The sequence below is a fragment of the Corapipo altera genome, unplaced genomic scaffold (assembly GCF_003945725.1).
Source record: "Corapipo altera isolate COAL_440 unplaced genomic scaffold, ASM394572v1 98, whole genome shotgun sequence".
Classification (NCBI taxonomy): domain Eukaryota; kingdom Metazoa; phylum Chordata; class Aves; order Passeriformes; family Pipridae; genus Corapipo; species Corapipo altera.
In genome coordinates, this window is record NW_020884914.1 from 5,093,107 (window position 1) to 5,114,772 (window position 21,666).

Consider the following 21,666-nt stretch of genomic DNA (forward strand, 5'->3'; position numbering starts at 1 on the left):
TTCCAGGGAAGAGGCAGCCACAGCTTCCCTGGGTCACCTGTGCCAGGGCCTCCCCACCCTCACAGTAACATCTAATCTAAACCCAACCTGAATTTCCTTTACTGACAGGTAGGACTTCTATGCCTTAACCACACAGTATCAGCATCATTTCCTGCTGAACCTTTTTCTTACATACATATATTTTTTTTTCCTCAATCTTCTCTCAGGAAAGACCAAAATTACATAAAAGACACTATTATTGACAGAATTCCTTCCAAAGAAAACTACTAGTCATTACTAAACAAGCACAGCCCTTTTGCATAAGTTTACCACATGAAGATTTCCTCGATGGAAATTGGGATAAAACCATCTGTGGTGACCATGGTCTTTGTCTGTATCTTTAGTGCAACAGTCTACATTTAGTATAAAAGGGAAATCACTATCAAATTGAGTACTTCGTACCATTTGCTCCAATCACATTCTCTGCCAAATGTATTGTTCTTTGACGTATAGATGGGTCTCTGAGCAACCTGCTCTGGTGGAAGGTGTTGGAACTACATCACCCTTAAGGGTCCTTCCTACTCAAACAATTCTGTGATTCTATGACAGTGTCAGCTGTCAGCAGAAGCCAAACCTCTTAAAGTGTTAAGGAGACTTCAAGAATCTCTGTCTACTGTCAGCCAAAGAGCCACACAAGGTCATGAATTATACAGAGAAGTTTTTGATTCCAATTACTATTGATGGAAGGGAACGGACAGATGCTCTTACATCAATATAATCAGGCAAAATGTCGTCTTTATTAGAAGGAAGACAGATTATATAGCGCTTATGACGCTTAGTTTCTTGTTCACACTACATTGGTTACATAAGGAAAACATGCTCTGCTGTCCACTGTTAATTGGACTACAACAGGTGGTCATAGGAGATGAGAACACCTTATTCACTTTGCCAAAACTCCTCCTTGGCATCTGGCATGAATCCACCTTTGTTCTAACTTCAGGCCCTGTAGCCATCTTAGTGGCGCAGTAATTTTTACTATCAGCACTCAGCTATGCTAAGGCAAAAATCTCAGAAATGCAAGAGAAATTGTTCACACAATTTCTGTCTTACGACAAATTACCACACAGCTTTGGGAAAAATCAGACAAATATCTAAGTAAGTTGTTCATAATGTTCTGTTGCTGACACTTATAAAAGGCAAGAACAACCACTCACTCACAAGATCAGACAAGATCAGCTGAATCACCTTTGAAAAGGAATTAAAATATCAAGGAATATTGTGGAAGGACTGTAACATCCAAAATTGGTCACTTCACTGTGGCCCCTGTACAGGCAACCAGAACTGGAGACAATGAATGATAACAGAAGGAATTCTCTACGGAACCAAGCTTTGGGAGCCAGTAGGAGACTCCAACAACTTCTTTGAAGTAGAATTGGACAGGAATTCTTCCTCAAAAAGCCAAGTTCTCCATCCAATTCACTAACCAGGTAATTTGTCCCTTCAGGCAATATCCAGTCCTTGCACTGTACAGTCAATTCAGCATTTTCAGAAGGAATTAAACTGACTTTAAAAAAAGAAAAAAAAAAGAAAAAAGTGGTGAGGTATTTTAGGAACCTCTTTTCACTGACTAGTACTTAGCATGAAATATTAAGTTAGAAGATAAGCCACAGCAACATACAGTTTGTTTTTCTACAAGATCAAGGAAGAAGTCCCTGATGTAACACTGAATCTCTGTCAGCTTGTTTGTTTTTTTAATTTCCCACTTCATGACAGGTAGATATTTAATACCACTGGTTGACTTTTAATCATTGTGAAAGATCTTTCAGGACTCTCAAGTACTTGCTACACTAATAACAGTGCAATTAAGAATAATTTACTTAAAAATTGGAAATCATAACTCTACAGTGCACACCTCCACTCCCAGCTGTACAGGCTCAGTTCAGACACACATTCAAAATACAACAATCAGGCAGCAAAACTTCTAATGCACTAAATCCATATTAAAATTTCACTTGCAGTTGATTCCAACTTCATTAAACCTTAAATGGCTTTTTGAATAATGAGAAAACACCATAACATGTACTTTATTCCTTCAAAGAGCCCTCTTACAAAAGGAATGACACATACTAAATTTAGCCTAACTTTTTAACATATTCTTAAGTACAAATAAAATCAGCCTGATAAGACCAGAGCAACAGGTAGAAACTGAATAAACAACACTGTTGCCAAAGATATTTCATTTGCTACTGAGAAAATAAAGATTAGAAAAGCCAGTATTAGGAAAACAAAACAAAACTAAGGCAGACAACTATAGAAGTTATAGAAGCTGAAAATTCCATGCTTTGTTGCCCAAGTTTATAGATTTCAAAGGACAGAGCCACAGATCCATTTGGATTAATCAGCTCTCTAGACATAATAGCTACTCTAGGTAGCTTTAAACATATACAGAGACTGCTATTAAACACACAGTGAGCCAACCTAAGTAAATTCACAACTTGTAATTTCTGTAAGAACTTATTCTTACTTCTGTTGTGTACAGAATGCAGCTGGACATCATTAATGTGTTTATCAACTAGAATTTCCCTTTCCCTACATATAAACAGCTGTATCTATATGTTTTATCAGACTTGAAAATTCTGATACACAGCTCAGTGTCATTCTAATTCTGAACTTAGAACTGTCTCTTGCTCCAGTTTCTACTTTCTAATACTATTTCATGTAAGAGACCAAACACACAGTGAGACAATACATGTGATCATATCAGCAGTTCATCAGCCACGGTAGAAAGAATATAAGGAGTGACACAGGTCATGCATTTTCTCATTTATTACTTACAAACCTGCTTTACTATAACCCCTACAAAAAAAGCAGCATTCCTAACAAGCAGCAGTGGCACTTAGGCCTCCCCACCAGATTTTTTTGCCAGTCAAAAAAATCACATTCAAGCCCACAATGTGCCTGTAAATAAAGGCCTGGCTAAGCAGGCAGGTCCTGCAATATGCCCTGCAGGCCACACAAGGCAGACCTCAACTGACTGCCCAGAAAAGGCAAGCTAACAGTTGTGGTTCTCTGGTTTATCCCCAGGAGTTTTCCACTGGAGTTTTATAGTGAAAGAATCCACTCCTAATTCCACCCTCTCATATAAATGTCAACCGTGGTGTATTAGCCCACCCCTTAGGGATTCATGTGCAAATGTTTTTGTGAGCAGCGTCTTTAACAGCAACCTTGTTATGAAAGTCCGAGTTATTCGGCAGTCACAGGCACAGCAGCAAGTAAAAATAAATAAACAAACCCCACTATTGCAGGTAATAAAAGCACTCAGAGAAATCTGCAGAAGCATAACAATCACATTACAGAACAAAGCAAATCTCAGCTTTAGAAATGGTGGGGTTCGTTGTGTACTTTTTAGATTAGTAATGCATTCACTTGTGTTTTGAACAAATTAGTAGAACTGTTTTTATGAAGAGTTTCATCAAGACTATTACAAAAATAAATAAAATAAACTCTGTTTTCAAAAGCATCATCCCAGAACAATTCTCCTACTTATCACCAAATCCTTCAAGCTGGTTTTGTATTATATCATTCATATTCCCACTTTGTGAATTGGCAACCAAAGCTTCTCTTTGCTCATTATGAACAGAAAGAAATAAATAAAAAGGAAATCCTTATCAAGGGTACATAATCCAGCCCTAATCCTCTCACTCTAATCAAATAATCTAATACAAATAATGCCTAAATGACATCAAGAGTTTGGGGAGAAAAGGAGGAGGGAGGTGAAAGAGTGAAAGGAAACAACTGAGGTTTCTGTCACATTCAGGCCCCTTGGACATGAAAAGTGGTCTCATTTTAGGCTGAAGCACAGAAAAATATCCTTTAGGACTAGTTTCCAGATGCCAGCCTGAACACTAAACTGCATTTTGCAATGCCTTAAATTAATTTCATCTCTTCATTGCCTGGTTCTTGTGTTATACAGAGAGAAAGAGTGGCTGCTGTCACATACATGGATTTGATGCAACCTGTGAATATGGAACTGTAGGTCTATTTTAATGTATTACAGGGGTGGGACCATTGGAATGTTCAAGTTTTTAATATATTCAACAAACAGCAGCAAAGAAAAGAAGTAGAAAGAGGAAGAGTAGCTTGAGAGAAGCCATTTTGATGAAGTTCAAAATTTTGCTGTGCAAAATGCATAAAAAAATAGTTTTAGTGGAGTGAGAATTCGTCAAATTAAAAAATAATATACAGTCAGTAGAAAAAAATCTTTTGGTGTTGTATCAGATCTAAACAAAGTACAATAAACACTCAGAAGAGCTGACAGTACAATAATGGAGAACCCTCAGCATTGCTTCTGCTGAGGATTAGCAAGCCTTAAAATAACTTGGAAGTTATTATGAAATTAAGTCGTTGGGGGTGAGGAATAAAAACGCCTATTCCATTTATAAAGGAGAGAGGTTTTACTCACTGACAGGTAAGTTTTTGAGCTTACACTGCCATCATCTGGTTATAGGAGCTATATCAGCATGGGACAGGGAAATACAACCAGGCAGGTAAAACATTTAAACCTAAAAATCCAGCCTTAACAGTACACACAACTGCATTAATAAAAGATACTGAGGGAATTTGTAGCATTTATATGGAAAAGCATTGAATATATAAATGAAAAAACGATTCTCAAGGAAAAACAGAATATGAGAGCAGAACATTCATATCAACTGACTATATGGCTAAAAATGCCATGTAATCTATAGTGATTCTTACCTTGTTTCTTTGTTTCTTTGCTCTGTTTGGTTTTTTTAAATTGAGTTAATAGTTTAAATAGTTTTACTAGTTTACATACTTAAACTATGCAATTTAAAAAAAACATTGCCAAATAGTTCATGATTTGGGATCTCAGGAGAAAAATGAACAAAGTCATATTTCATTAGTTAATAGACTAAAATAATATATTTTAAAGTACCTATCCGTAACATTTAAACTAGGTACATATAATTGATTCTGTGCTTCGTTATACCAAGAAAAAAAAAAAGGCATTTTATTTCTTATAATGATTATTACAGCATTCTCTGATGTCTGGAACTATGACTTATCAACCTTTAGGGTTACCAAAAACAGTGATGTTTTAGACAAAGCTCAAATAAAAGTAACAAAGAGACAATTTTGCACTAACTAAGGACTAGCCAGGATCATCAGTCTGACCCTAAAATTCAGATATATAGAATAAACCCCCCAATATACAATGTACATGGCCCTGAGAAAACTCACAATAAACCTGGGTAGGTTTCAAATGCACAGGAAAGTAAAAGGCAAGGTAAGAGCAGTTTGTGGCACTTACATGAACAACTTCTTTAAAGTGACTATGAAGTTTCAGAGCTTTTTTAATTAAGTCTGAACCAGTGTTTGATGTGAAAGAACTACTACAAGTGATGTTTTGAAAGATAAGTTCTTTAGCATGCAGAATAACTTGGTCTGACTCAATCCTTCAAGGTCTTCTGTACCAGATTACAACCTATCAGCTCTGAGTATGCTTATTTTTAGTTTAAATGCAGTAAGTTAATAAATTCCAAATGGAGTTCAGCTTACAGGGCCACCAAAATAAACATGGACACTCTTTGGTAGAATTTGTACTAGTTAACATTCTCAAAAAGTGTGAAGAACTTTAAAAAGTTGAAGACCTGACTTTGGGAGCACATATTAAAAGTTTTGGAATCCAAGAATCTTCAGACCTTGTAGCAACAACTTACATTTGCATCTGCTTCAGATGAGGCTCTAAGCACTGCAAGTGAGACCCCACAAGCCTCTGGGCCTTCTTCACCCATTTACAAGATGTAAATGGAGGTTTTTTACCTTGTGCAGTAAGACTCAGTCTCACTGGAATCACAGCTCTTGCCAAAGCTATAAAGTAATTAGAGCAACCTCACCCAGTTGGTCTTAATTATCTTAATGGCCATGGCAAGTGTTGAGGGAATGCTCAGAATTACAAAGTTTTTGCAGGTTCTCCTCAGGAATTTCAATCATACAGCTGTGTTCCACTGAAATTCATTTGGAAATGCCAGTGACTGTAAATAAAGTTACCAGGGCTGACTTGAAGGATGAATTTCAATGTCCCTGGAAATCATTTGCTTCTCACTGCAAACAAAAAATGGCCAGAACTCCAGCATGTGGTGGAGGGGGGGGGGGTGAGTCTGCATAGTGGGGGAAATGTGGGATGGCACACAGCTCTTTCAAAGAAAGTGGTCCACAATTAAGATCCAATCAAATTTCTGGGAAAGAATTTAGATAATAAATGCAGCTGGAAAACAAAAGCTAATATTTGCTCAGATCAAAACTAGATACAGTGGACACCTCATGCACTTGATGAAGTGAGAAGACAAGCTGCAGTTCAAGCATCCCAGAGGAAGGGTAATACAGTGTAAAAGCAGATTCCATAAAGTCCACTAGCTGGAGCAAAATTAAAAATTATATAAGAACCACATTATATATTTCAAGTATCAAATCAGTGAGAGCTCTGTAAGTACATGGAAACACAAAAGCAGAAAACCAAGTTGGTACATTTAACTGCCTCCCTAGAACTAGCTGCAGAAAAATGTAATTTCTACTACACATTATCTGTGTTTATATGAAATGCCTTAATCCTTTAGAATAAAATACATCAGGAAATTCCATGTCAATATTGTAGACTAAAACATCAGGCAAGGATACATTAAAACCCAAGACTGTAATATGAGTGGCAGAAGACAGGATGGTTTAACACACTTCCATACAAAACTCGGTCACTCTGAATTAGGGAAGACTTCCTACTTCACACAACTGAAACAATTAAATACAGCTCCATGCAGCTGGAATTTGTTCCTTAATCTGACACTTACTTTTAAGGAGATTTTGACTTTGATTCAAATAAAGCTGCAATGAGTAGACTGTTACTTTCTGCCTGCTATTGAATTTTAATATTCTCACAGATTTGGTGCAATAGTGGTTCTAAATGTTTTCAACTTAGTCTTTCTACTTTTTTACTTAGACTCCGTAATAAAAATTGAAAATTTGTTTCTCTTTTGATATACAGTTTTAACAAACAGCGTGTCACAGTTCTTTAAAGTGTTTTATAGAATATAAAAAACACAGAGGGGCAAATTTCTTCCGTTTTTCCTACTTCTCAAAACTATTTACATACTGTCGTGAGAAATTTCCTCAAAAATGTTCAGGATGTAGCAGTAACAGTGTCAGAACTGTGAGGATCTAAGGCACAAAGAATGTTTTCCGTGGAGTTGGTGTGACAGGATATCAGTTCATAAAACAAGATTTTACCTCTCCCTGAAAATTTTGTCTCACATCACTCACTAACCATTTACCTGTTCAGCAAAAGACCTCAGCAAAGCAAAGTTTTAATGAATAAATCAAACAAATTTGCCAAAACAGATGTTCCCAACTGGATTTCAGATAATTCACATGTGTAAAAAACCTGCTGTGTGCCTTGGTCTTTATACCAAGTCCTGAAAGTGAAAGACAGTAACAGAGATGAGATATGTTTTTTTTAATTCACAACTAAATGTTTGTCACTTGCATAGTATCCATATTGCATAATGCATATCACCATTATCTAGAAGAAAAAAAAGATAAATTAACATTCTTTTGTACATTATTCTTCTGTCAGGGAGGGAGAAAGCATAAAGGAAATCTTATTTTTAGGTTTTGAATATCAGCATTCTTCTTTCACTATTTATACTGTTTGGTTTTGTGTTTTTTTTTTTTAAAAATAACCCCTGATTTTTTTTTTTTTTTTAAAAACTTGTTAGACAGCAAGTATGACACAGTGAGACATGGCTGTACACCAGTCCTTTTAATATTGCCCTGAGTGTCCTATTTCAGTACTCAAGAGATGAGATAAATGGCAGAATCCCCGGATTTTCCTGACCTTGATCAGCAAGAACAAATTTTTAGCTGAACTGTGCAAAACTGCTATGATTACATCAATCTAATCTGGAAAGCACATGGTTTATATATAAACCATAGTCTCTGTCTCATCCATCAAACTGAAAGACAATAAAACATAACTCTGTAAGAAAAATCGGGAAAAAAAATCCATTAACCCTTCTTTTACTCATCAATAATGTTTCAAAGGCAACAGAAAATGCATAGATATTCAAATTTGCAAATATGGATATATATAATATAAGTATTTAAATATAAATTCTCTTATAATAACAGGTTTCATTAGAGGAAAAGACACTCTGCATCACCGTTGAAGAAGTCAGTTCTGAAATAATGGAACTAGGAAGTTTTGATCTAAATGCCCAGCACCAGACATCCAGGCAGCTGTAAAAAGCAATCTATTGCTACAGAGAAAAGATTTACCTGGCAAAAGATCCAACACAACATAAGAAGACAAACTGGAATCAATGAGAAATGAATTGGATTACTGGACAGAAGCATATTCTTGCATGTGTTCAAGCTACTGGGAAAGTAATAGAGCCAGCAGGTATGAAAAAAGCCTTCCAAATGTCTGCTTACCCTTTCATGATCCAATCACAGCCATCCTGTTAATCAGGTTGGATTACATCCCAGATATTAATTTGGCACACAAACCAATTCAGTCTGATTCAGTCTGTCCCCTTCAAATATGCCGAAAACAATCTGCCACTGATGATCCTGCCACGCCTGTGCTCCTGAAAAGCCACCTGACCAAGTCATACCTAGATGAGAGGACAAGTCTAAACTCAGGTACAGATGCCACAAGGCTTTCCCTGCTCATTAACAATGGGTAAACTTCTCCTCTGCTTCCCAAGCAAGTGCTGGAAGATGCACAGTGAAGGGAGACAATTCAAAGAGTTACAGACTCTACTCAGCTACAAATAAATAAATACCACGTATGAGCTGTGTAGGAACAAGAGACTGCTGGCTCAGGAGGAGGAAAAGCAGAGCTTCCTCACAGGCCAGAGGAATCCTCTTCTGCTCTTGTAATTCGGTTTTGCAAACATTTTCAGCAACCTAAGCCTTCCTGACAGATCTTCCCTGTACCAGTGCTGATAACACACCGTCACTTTGGTTATCCTGACCAGCATCAAGGCTTTCCTCTTGCTCCTGCTGACACCCCCACACCCAGAGAGCAGGAGGGTGGCAGGTGATTGTGGGGAGAGGCCACAGCTGACCCAGACTGGCCAGAGGAATCTTCCATGCCCTGGGACATCACGCTCAGCCACAAAACCAGGGCAGGAGAAGAGGGCAAGGAGTGGTGTTGATGTGAAGGGTTGTGCCTTCTAATGTTCCATTTTTCAGGCTGTTGCACATCAGTCTGCACAGGAGAGGTGGGGACTGTAGACTCCTCTGCATCTCCTGGGGTTTAGTTTTGTTCAGGTTTTTTGGTTTCCCCACTTAATAAACCATCTTTATCTCAATCCATGAATTTTCTTGCTTTTGCCTTTCCTCTGTCTCTCCAATCCCCTTGGGCAGGTGGGAATGAGCAAGTGGCTGGGGGTTACTCAGCTGCTGGCCTCAGCCAACCCATCACAAGGTATGAAATCCTTTTCTTTGCTGTGGTCAGGCTGTTAAGCATAAGCAATACTTCCATTTTGATCCCTGTTTTCAGACAGCCTCAATTCCTGAAAAGAATCCTCACAATGAGCCAGATCCTGAACAATACCTGGGTACAAACAGTGGGGGCTCACAGAAAGGAAGAATCACAGAGCTCCAAAGGTTCATGGGGTAGGATTCAAAGACAGATTCCCATATTGCTGCAGGCATAGCATGTATTAAGGGTCAATACACCATCTCTTTCCCCACCCATACTCATGTTGATGACATGGAGCAGCAAGAAAAAGGTACTTACACATGAGATTTTTAAATACCTAATATTTCTAAAAATTTCTATAAGAAACCTCTTGCTACTAGTTATAAGGAGAACAAATGTAAAAATGCAACATGTAGTTCAATTCCTACAAGGATTTCAATTTTCAAAGTCAAAATTTAAACTTTCCATAGAGATACAGTTTTTTGATACAGAAGGAATGTTATTTAACTCTCTCCATTTTATGATGTAGAACAAGGAAGCACCGGGCTGCATCAAGTTCTTTGCACAAATTTCAAGTCCCATTTCCAAGTTTCCTGTGTTTCAGTGTTTTAATTTCCAAGTTTCAGTGAAGAGATCCTGGACCATGCAAGCTTTGCATCACAGAGGAGCTGCCTGAGGTCAGACTGTCAGGTGTTAAATAAAGACAAAGCAACTGCAACCTCCTCTATAACAGCACATTTGTGGGTTTCTTTTAACAGGACCTGTACTAAAAGGACTTAGAAGAAATTATAAAAGAACTGGCATTACCTTTTCTTTTCTTTCCCCTGGAGAAATATGCAATCTCCAGGCTGCCACCTGACCAACAAGGATCTTTAAGGATACTTCATGAAAAGAGAACACCTGTTTCAAAGACCTGTTAAGTCAACCATGGCTACTTCCCTTGCTGAAAGGAAAAGAAAATGTGGAAAAAAACACTTATATGGCCAAACACAGACAGACAGTCAGAAAAAAAATTATATTTTAATGCTTTTAGACACACACTTCCTTCTAAAGTCCTGGTACTTTCAAGAATTGAGGTTTCTACATGGCCAATAAACATTTCTGAGCCCAATGTGGTTCACATGATACATCCCAGAAGTACTGCCGGGACATACAGAGTCAAGGAAAAACACTTCATTTATTTTATGGCTCCTCAGTCCCTCTATTCCTTCTTTTAGAACATCTGACATTTTCTAAAACCTTGAATTAACCACAGAAATTGGATACATTTACAAATTACCATCTCTAATTTGTTTATTTTACCTTTTGGAGAACTGAAAAAGCCAAGTTGGCAAGTATTCTATGAAAAATGTTCTGGTAAATTTAATCAGCTAATCTGTAAAACTTAATATATGAGATACTGTCCTGCAATTTTAAAGAATGAAAATCATAATGCATTTCCTAAAATTAGGAATAAAAAAAAAAAAAGGAAAACATCTCTGTACCTCATTTTAATGAAACAGCATCTGGAAGATTACTTTGCTAATAAAAAGTCTATCAGTAAGCCTGATGTGTAAGAGAAGGAAAGGAAGTATATATTTGCTAAATGTTACCATCTGGGAGCTTTCTGCCAGAATAAATACTCTTATCAGCTGGATAAACTCTCCAATTGTCCATGAGTGCAGGGCACTAAGTGGCTTCCCACAGTGGGCTCGTTATCCCAAGTTCTCCCGGGAGTTCCTCAGCTCTGTGTTTCTGCTCCCTCTCCCGGCAAACACCGACCTGCTCCACCTGCTGCCATCACAGCCACAGCTCACCTGCCTCAAGGAACTGATTAGTTATGTTTGTCCAAACACAGAAAGCACATTTTGAGCAAGAGTAAGTGATAGTAATCATGACAGCTTGTAACAAAAATTGAAGCTGAACGCCCAGCATTTTAAATCTCAGGTTAATTATTTAAGCACGTAAACTCAGAGGTAGGATGGATTCTACAAACCCCTTTTGCTTCCTCTTTACCTTCTCCCAAAACTGGCTTTAGCTTTAGAATGTTTCAAAGCTCATCCAGTAACAGTGTTAAACAATTATATTAAAGGGCACACAACATCCTGTCAGAGATTATATTTTCACATGTCAAAAAACAAAAGGGAAGTTCCAGGTTACAAAAATAGGTAGTGACTAGGAATATGAGGCTCAGCTCAAACAGAGAAAGTGAAAAGGTTTTTACAGTCATTAAATTCTATCATTTCGATGTCCCCAATCTTGAAATTCCAGCATTTATTCCATATGGAAAATTCAAGATGAGGGTCAAAGATAAGGGTGTGCAGCTCCCAGAGCACAGAAACAGTCAAAACCACCTTCAGCCTCCACCTCCTGCTGCTGAAACAGACTTTTAACCCACTGTTTAGAACATCATTCCTGGTTAACTTGTAGGAACATATATATTTCTTATTTTAAATAAATGTCTCCAACGTCCAGCTATGTTTTTGGCTAAAATGTGCCTCTGAATTCTTACGAAGTGGTAAAAACATAAAAAGGTATTACCAAAAAAAAAAAAAAAAATTAAAAAGGGCTAAAAAAATATTTAGGCAAAGAAACCATTAAAAGTAAACCATTGTGGCTTTGACAGCCTTCATCATCAGGGACCCCAGATGCTTCAGTAGCTACCTGAGGAGTGACCTGCAGCTTCCTGCCATCCCCCTGACCTCACCATCCACCCTTTGGAATCTGAGGTGCCTTTTACCAAATTATTTTGGTTTCCTTTCCTGGGACTGCCCCACAGCCCACCCCTGAGCTGAGAGAGGCACTGGGCAGGAGCAGCCCCTCAGCACCAGTGGCTGCTGCTCAGAATTGGTTCCATCTGGTTCCATGCCCTGCACACAGAGCCACAAACCCCTGACCTGACTGCCCTGTCCCCAACTGCTGCCATGGCACTGGCACCCTCACACAACCCACCTCAACCACCCCTGCTGCCCTTCACCTCACCAGCAGAACTGGGATGGACCCAATTCCCATTCCATATATTATTTTTTCACTCAGTAACTGAGGGTTTGTGTTGGTTGGCAGTAAGTTAAATGAAAGAAAAGTCTCCAACTTGGGATTGTTGTGCCTGACACAGAGATAATTCTGCTCATGGCAGTGTAAGACCTCCCTCCCCATTCAGTGCTCTTTAGACCATGTCCAAAAAAACCCTCGAAAAACAAAGAGCTTCCCCCAGGCTTAGGGAACACAACAAGGGGTCAGCCTGAAAGTGCTGCCAGAGCCCTGGCAGGCTTTGAGATGAACACTAAAAAAAAAAAAAACAAACCTGGTAGTTTTGATATGAGCCCTCCAAAACACTGTGGGAGACCAAGTGACTTGGGACCTTCACAGGAACCTGGTGCTTTCCCTGTCCCCCAGCCCCTCCAGCCACAACTGACAGTGGCCACAGAAGTATCTGTAAATAAGGTGGTTCATCTGTACCTACTGTTAACTACTGATAACTTCTTTGTCAAATCTCCCAAATCTTCATTTTAAAAAGCAGGAAAATAAAACAGGGAAGAAAATATCAACTTGAAACTCACTTTTCTCTAGAGCAACAACGACCATGAAACACTTTGGTGTATGTGTACAATATAAAAGTACAGACTGAGACACAGTAAATGCATTTAAACCCAGGTCACTTGGCCTTGGTATCTGGGATGTTGCAGAGGATCTGACAGGTCAGACTAATAACTGGAAATTATTAGCTAAGACAGCTGCTAAGGTCAACTCTGCCTTCCTGGTGCAGTGGAGTCTGGGTTATGAAAACCCAAACCTTTTAAAAGGAAAAGTTTCTCCACAAAGCAGCAAAAGTTGCACTTTCCCATTGCTGTAAAGTTTTATCAGTTCACAAACACAAAGAAGGTCCAAGACATGTTCCCATTCACAGCATACTAATAGATTTGGGTTTTTTTCCCTTTTTTGTAGAACTTCAAAAGCCAATTCCCCTCTGTGTTCTCATACCTACTGAAAACTTAATGACCAGACGTAACCAAAAGTTCAGCAAGCCTTCAGTCTCCCATGAATTATTTTTCAGTTAATTCTGACAGATAATTAGCATCAGACTTCAGTTCTCCCTCTCCACTTGATTTTTTTTCTCTCAAATCTGAATATTTTAACTTTATATTTAGATGAGTATTAAAGCAAAAAGTTTCTTTCTTCTGTCCTCTTCCTTGTCCCAAGATGAAATATAATTTACTTGTATGCAATGCAGGTGCAGTACATATGAATATATGCCAAAGTAACTTGTGCATACATTTACTTCAGTGAAAATAATTTTTTTTTTAATTCAAGCACATAAAAGATTTCTGTTCTAGCTCTGTGAGATTTTTAGGAGTTATTAACAGGAATGTCTCATATACCTAAGGAAATTTATTTAAAGAGAGAGGAAATTTAAAAAAAAAAAAAGGTAAAATAAAGTCCCTTCGAGAACTAATTCTTTACACGGTCACAGAATTATAATTTCAATATTTACCAAAATATCTTCAAAATGAAGACTTGAAAAAAAAATCTCCTAATAAAAATATAATTGTTTTGCAATAGCAATCACGTTTGTACATAGTAACACAGGGATAGAAAAGGTGATGGTTAAGGAAGGAACACATTGGCAAAAAGACAGGGTATAGTAAAAGCTTTTTTTAGCACTGCCTTCCCAGGTATTGCAGCACCATAAATATACTATCCATGTCCCTTCTGTGTACTCAGCATATGTAAAAGTCATGCAGCAGAACACGTTGACACTTCAGTGGGAGGTCAAATTATTGTTTTGGCACTTCTGTCACGCCTGTCACTTCAATTCCACTTTATCAAATTACAGATTGCTAGATAGAGTTGGATTAAGGGGAAAGACAGACACACACACACAGAGGAGCAACTGTCATCACTTCAGTTGTGAAATCCCATAATTGCATGTCAGTGACAGGAAGAACAAGAGAGCAGTAATAGGACTGACATTAAGAGCATTCAAATACCGTGGAACTTTGCAGCAAGGCTCTGCACTGTGTCAAGCCACATGCCAGGAAAGGGACTGCATTTCTGAGTGTTTCTTCACATTAGAATTGCCAATATTTATTAGGCTGACTAATGCAGCGTGTTAAGTTCCAGGGCAACTTTCAGATTCCTGTTTTTTTTTTTTCCAGAATTAGTGTTTTTACTTGAAAAGAACATAAACTAAAAAACAAACCCCTATGATTTCAAAATATCACTAAAAGTAGTAAGAAGAACAATAAGTGATGCCTAAACAACTTAGACTATGGGTTTGATTCAGCTTTCTGAGTTTTAGGATATCTGAAGTGCAACAGACCTTTCATTAAAATAATTGTGAAGGAGTCAGTCATGGATATCAAGTAACTTTTCTGGTGACAAGCAAACAAATTACAAACACCACACCTTCTTCAGATAATTTTGCCCTTTTGAGGAAGTCATGAAAACTTCAGCTCTGTACTAAGGAAGACTCAAGGAGTGCCATGGAAATCTGACTTGCATGAGCTGGGATGTCAGTGCAAACCTCTGTGACAGGAGGATACTATTCTTGGAACAGCTCATTATTCTCCCTCCTGGGTTACTCCCCCTGGTTTCTGAACCTCTGGTCAATCCTCTCTACTTTGTGTGGTCTGTTTGTTCACCCTGCTAGACAACAGAAAGCTCATTAATGTTCAGAACTTCCTTAGGTTCCTCTAAATCTCTATCCAACACAATTTAGACACTTCCTTACCAATCAATTGGAGTCAGTGATCTTCTCTCACCAAAAAATTAATTTCTATTAATGTAAGTAAAAATGCATCTCAAAAACCTACAAAATTATTCAGATTGCATGATCCCTTCAAAAGGGAATAAAAATGATACTCATGTTCACTGCTAGTGAGCCTCTAAACAGCAGAAAAAGGGATTACAATTAAACAGTATAAAATATATCCATATCTTTGATGTCAGTAGTTCACTGAGTCCCTCCATGATGCTTATCAGCTCCTCACTATTTGATACCCTTATTAAACCCCTCCCATAGTAACCTGATGATTAGAGAAATTGGATAAATATTCTTTCTCCTAATAAAAAAATTTCCCATATACTGTCATGAAAACATCTTCATATCATCACTATAAAAAAAAAAATTAAGTAGCCATAGAATACACAAAGCAAAATATATTTGTAATGCCGTTTCTTTTTCTCCTCATTTTGTCTCAAACACACTTTATAACCTTGCCTACATTTCCCCTTCACACTCCTATTTCCCCATATGTAACTCCAGCAGTATAACTGTAAGTACTTTCCTCATAGGTGTTTTTAATTTGTTTGTGAAGTAATTTGAGATCCACTGACAGAAGGTACTAAAAAAAAAAAAAAAGGTTAAATATTTTCCACAGCAGGCACTGAAAAAGAAAGAAAGGTATTACTGCCTATCCCATATCCCACAGAAGGTAATGGGGAGTTATGAAACATTATGTCACTACAGGGAACTTTTCCAACTTACTGACCTATCAGGTTATTGCCCTAATGCACACCCATAAACTCTATTGCTCTCATAAAGCCTCTGAGCTCCAAAGTGGTAAATTTTGAAGTCAAGATGCATCTCAAAAATGTTCTCTCCATGAGCTGCTTTCCTTTTCAGGAGTGGAAAACGAAGCAGGAGACCCTGAGCGACCTTGAGCCCCCTCTTTAATGGTGCTGAGCTGCTGCTTAAGGGGTAACATTATCGTGCCTGCAAGGAACAGGCAGGAGAAATGTCCCTGCACATCACAGCAAACACAGCCCATTACTGGCACAGGGTTGGAATAAACCACAAATGAAGCAGCCAAAGCTGAGGAATAAAATATTCCTTGCACAGTAAAAACCAGCTGAAACAAAGTTACCCGGCGCAGAAAGGTCACTGTAGCTTAACTTTCCATTCCCTCTTTGGCGTCACAGTTTTCCATTTTAGATGGCATTGTAACAAAAGGGATGTCAGGGAACAGGAGGAGGATAATTTTATATCACTTTTGGTTTCACAGCCTTGCCATGAATTAATTTGATGACGCGACAAATGCAATTGCAGACTAAAACAAACTATCTCCTTTGTGCTCTGTTCAGACCTCAAAGACAGAGCAGGACTGAGAAATCTTATTTACAGTTTCTTTAGTTTTAATATTTTTGAAGATTTCTGTTCAAAGAAAATCCCATATAAACATATGGGAAAAAAAAAAAAGAAAAAGAAAAGGTAATTGTTCAGACCAAATAAAGATGTGAACTGAAATCAAAGCCCAGGAAGATTTATTAGGGGCATGTTTTTCAGGTAACAGGAGATGATCAAGCTGATGTAAGAGCAACAACAACAACAATATGTACAGACTGTACATATTAGCAGTCTTAGAGTGGACACAGAGACCATAGTTTGGTTACATCAAATGGAAGTGAACATTGCAAAGGATTCCACATGGAAAAACAGCCAATATCCTTAATAATTCCCTTTAACCACAACCACTTTGTTTGTGCCCAACACACACAGTTCTATTAGAAAATATGGGTAGAAAGAAAAACAAGCCAACCATCTGTCAGAGCCCTTGCAAGAGCAAAACACCACAGGCTTTGAAATGATGACTCAAATTCCAAAACATCCAAACCCCTAACCAGCTTCAGCTATCAGGGTATTTTTACAAAAATCACATTTGGTATGTTTTTAACAGGTTTCTTCCTGTGAAAATTTAAGGGTCATGTTTCCACATATGTTTCTTTGAGAAGCAAAGCTGAGACATTTCCATGATCACATGATTCGTTAAACATCCAATATTGTGATGCTCAGAGAGAAGGTATGAGATCAATTTATAAAAAAGAAAGAGGGGTGGGTGTGACAAAGACAAAAAAGAGCATTGACTGGGTAGGAAATAGGTTGTGCATGCATTTATTGGTCCACTGCTGGCAGTGGTAAGTGCAGGTTAGTAATGCAAAATAATACAGGTCAGTTAGAGCAGACTATGCATTACTTATCCTCAAACCTGAGAGCTTTTATCCTTGTAGAAAATAAATAGAATCTTACACAAAAAGGTCAGTATTAGACAATGGAAGGAGAGACAGATCACAGTGATGAAGTGGTTATGATAACCAAATTGTATTTTGTAATTTATAGAATAATAGGTTTCAAAATACTAAATACATTTATTAAATTTGAGTTTGCCTCCAGGAAATGATTTAGTTGCTGTTACATAAATTTCTACTTCAGAAGTTAGAGATTAGGAAACTTCAGGGAAAAAAAGAATGTGAGAAAAGGCACCTTGCAGGTTTGTATTTTGTGGTTAACGGGGAAAATTTTCCATTAATTGCTAATGATATAGTTCATTAGGAGTATATTTCATTATGGAAGTGCAAATTATTAGATACTAATGATGCATGTCCTAATTGCAGTAGTTTGTCTTGATTTCAAGATAGTTGAAATAAAAATATTTATTTCCAATGTTTCAGCTTCTATGAATTACATTAAATTCTTAACTCACACTTTCAACAAACATGAAACAATGCATTACTAATAACCAAGATCGATGTATCTTTATTTGATGGTGACTGCACAGATCATTGGGTATCTGTCTCCCTGGACTGTAAAGTACAACTGCCACTTGAGCTTTTGGGACTAAACACAGAGAAAAGTTGAAACTTGTCATGTAACAGCAGGTATTTATTACATTTCTGGTTTTTTGGGGTTGTTTTTCTTTTTTTTCCAAAGTGCTTCCACGAATTACCAAAATGAAGAAGACAAATTTAAGGGTTTTCTAAACAATCCTTTTTGCTGACTCCAGTTTCTGCCTGTGGAAGGCAGAACATTGAACACTGTCATTACATTGGATCACTTTTAGCAAGCCAGAAAAACAAACCATAGCCCAAAACCTCATGTCTGACATGAGACAGGATCAGAGAGGAGTCTGTAAACCTGAAGACGTGTCTGTGTGCACCAGGAGTTACAGGCAAAAGGGTGAGAATTTCATGGAACTCAGCACTTTAATACGGACAACTTCCAGATCTTCAACCTCAAGGATTCAGTAAGAGAGAGACAGAGAGAGAGAGAGAGAGAGACCCTCTGGGTTCCACAGTAAGTTTGGAGACCCTCTGACTGTCCCCTCACCTTCAGGCCAGTGCTTCTGAGAGCAAGAAGGGACAGGGAAGTGAGCACACCAGGACAGGGAAGAAATAAATCACAGGATAACATGGAATGTTGTGCTCTTCCATTTCAGTTCACATGCCCAGTCTGAGGGCCGGGGCTGTCTCAGAAAAAGCCAGATCACTTATTCTACACTGGAGGAGGTGCCCCTTTCTGGGTCAGACAGCTGGGGGGGTGTGGATAACCCAAATCATGGAAGATGGACACAACTTCTCAGGAAACCACTCCAACTCAGAGCAGTCACTGAGGCCAAGAGGAACCATGAGATACACAGCTCCTGTAATTCACAGTGAGGGAGAAACCATCCTACCATAAACAACGAAAAAAAACCCCAAAATGTTTTCCTGGCAACAAGGCTGGTACCTCTGCTAGGCAAAAGGCAAGTTGCAACAAAAGGAAAAAGAAATACAACATGTGAATAAAACTGCTGTCCAAAGCTTGTCAGGCTCTTGACAACTTTTCCCAGAATACACATAATATAAAAAACCCCTTTGGGTTGGGCAGTTTTAACAGTTGATGCCCACAGGAAAAAAGTCAGAACTTGGTGTTTAGAAATAAGGTCCCAAAGTGCATTTTAACATACTTTAAACCAACAGGTACCTAAGTGGAAGTACCTGGACACGTTCATTAAAGGGAACGCTCAGAAGCTGCAGCCTGGAGGGCCCAGTTTCACAGCAGTGAGGGGCAGCTGATGTCAGAGATTTTAAATTGCATGTACATGCTCAACACTGCCACAAACTCAGTTACTACTTGGCACAGAGAAACACTGCACAGACCTGTAATCCAGAACCGCATTCTAGCTCCAGATTTTCAGTAGAAATAGATTTTTAAACAGAACAGGTTACTCTCTGTAGTGAGAAAATACTTTAAAGCTGGATTGATATTTACTTCTGACAATTTTTTTTTTAATTGAAGTCTTCTGTGTGATGCCTTTATTTCTTACTTTTTACCATAAGTAAGGTGAAGAATACTACTAAAAATGCATTTTATATTAGTTCACAAAATAAAACTGGAAACATTTTTTTTAAATAAACCCTTTAAAAGAAAAAAAATCTGCATCAAAATACTATCTATAAAGGAAGAAAAAACAGTCCTTATCTTGCTGTCTTACAAATACTTACATTGGTATGTCAATATTGTCATGAAAGACATAACAATTTTGTTAATAATGAAAATAAGGAACAAGAAGTGCAACTGCCTTTTAAACTGTTCACAGTATAATCAAATTAAGACTATAAGTCCCTTCTGAACAAGCAGTTATTCAAATTTCTAAAAGAAGTATATTTAACGGAGTTAAACTGTTTGTCTCCATAGAAGTTAAAATACAGCATTAGGAAAGTTATTGTTAGAAAACTTTATAATACATACACACATAATTTCACATGCTTTACCCAAAAATTAAAAAAAAAAAAATCAAAGCAAACCCCACCTACTGAAGTTGCCTGACAAATTACATTAAAAGAAGCCACTTACTTTTCTGTCCTCAGTTTCTACACCAGAACTGGACTCTGCTTTAGTGTCCTGAAAACACAAACAGAGAATCCTGTGTCACAAAGCACATTGACCAGGGCTGGGGAAACAACTCAGCCTGAAGAAAGGACATCAAACTCTGAAAAGCAGGTTTCTCAATCTATCACACTTTAATGACCTGTTATTTTCATATATATAATACACTTAAATGTACAGTGGTTAGTATTATGCCTTTAATTAATGTTTATTAAACTTTACTATGTGCATAAACTTAAGAGATGGGATTGAAAGAAACACAAAAACCCCAAACCTGTTTCAATGTAGTGCAGCAGCTCATAAGACAAAAATGTGATTTTATAGTATATGTTTTCTTTTTTACTTGCATCTTGAGGAAAATATATTGGTTGCTCATTTTTTCTTTTTAATAAACTAGTGATGGAAGCTTAAAAAAATATAAAAGTGAGCTTAAGAAGAAAATCTGCTCAACCTTCTGCCTGTTGTTGAGTGCTAACTTGGGCTTGATAGATAGTTGTGTCTGAATCTTACTGCAAAATGAAAGAGTAATAAAACCTCTATTTGAGATAAACATGTATATGTGTGGATATATATATATAGACATGTATACAAGTGTATATTTTGGACATGTTTTCTTTCAGGAGTCAAAAAAATAATCTTAAACCTAATGACACCCAACACATGGTCCTTTTATCCCTAAAATATTTTGACTCATTGAACCTTTGGGGGTTTTGCCAGCAGACCTGAAGACATGTAGAGATAACCATTATCACAAAAAATATAGTCTGAAAGGCATTTTTTGCTTCAGAGTCACCCTTTTTACAACAAGTTACTCCTGGAAGCTGAGTAAGCCAAAGAGAGTTCAAGTCATTAAACTGTAGACAAGTGACCTACTAATTCTCTTTTCAACTTTACTTCTCTGGTGAGGGTATTCTTGGAAGCAAACTTTGCTTATGTACAGCAACTTTAGAGATTTCTATTGGAAAAATAACATACAGACGAGGGATAATTTTTTGTTAAAAGTAAGTACTTTCCCAAGCTCTCACTGAAGCTAGAACTACTCTCATCAGATTTTAGAATATTACCACATAAATTCCAAGCTGCAAATTTAAGCCTGATAGCAAATAGCAGCTCCTTTAAAAAAAAAATATAACAAATACAAAATAAAGAATTTCTGTTTCTTCAAAAACACACTTAATCATCTCAAATGAAGGACTGGTATTATTTCAATGCCAAAGAGTTCTTACCTAAGCCATACAAGATTAAAAAAAATAGATAATTTAATCAAGTAAGATGAATCAAGGCTTCCTGGAAACATACTTTAATTTACAGCGAATTATAGTAAAGATGGTTTCATCAGGCACATGTGTCACTTCTTAAGCAGCAACAAAAACCTTGGTTATTCAAGTTAGCTTTATATACGAATCAGTACCTCAAATACTCTGTATATTCCAAATACTTTCCATGGGGAACCAGACTGTCCTTGCTCTCAAGTGTGACTTCCTGGCAGCCAGACAGTCTCTCACCATGTCTCTCCTCCCATGTGGTGGGTGAGGAGACTCTCTCTGCCCACAGCTGACTT

At 37.6% G+C, this 21,666-nt stretch overlaps 1 protein-coding gene across 19 annotated transcripts in view; it reads right to left on the reverse strand.

The window, feature by feature from the left end:
• RBFOX1 (RNA binding fox-1 homolog 1) overlaps positions 1–21,666 on the reverse strand; it is a 1,158,532-nt gene that overhangs the window by 506,883 nt on the left and 629,983 nt on the right. For 16 of the 19 annotated variants that reach the window (XM_027654829.1, XM_027654830.1, XM_027654827.1 and 13 more), the window contains one exon: positions 20,073–20,120. The exons of the other annotated variants lie outside the window; for them this stretch is intronic. In XM_027654829.1, the coding sequence (XP_027510630.1) occupies positions 20,073–20,120 (48 nt within the window). The remainder of the gene's footprint in view (positions 1–20,072; positions 20,121–21,666) is intronic. 19 annotated transcript variants of the gene reach the window in all.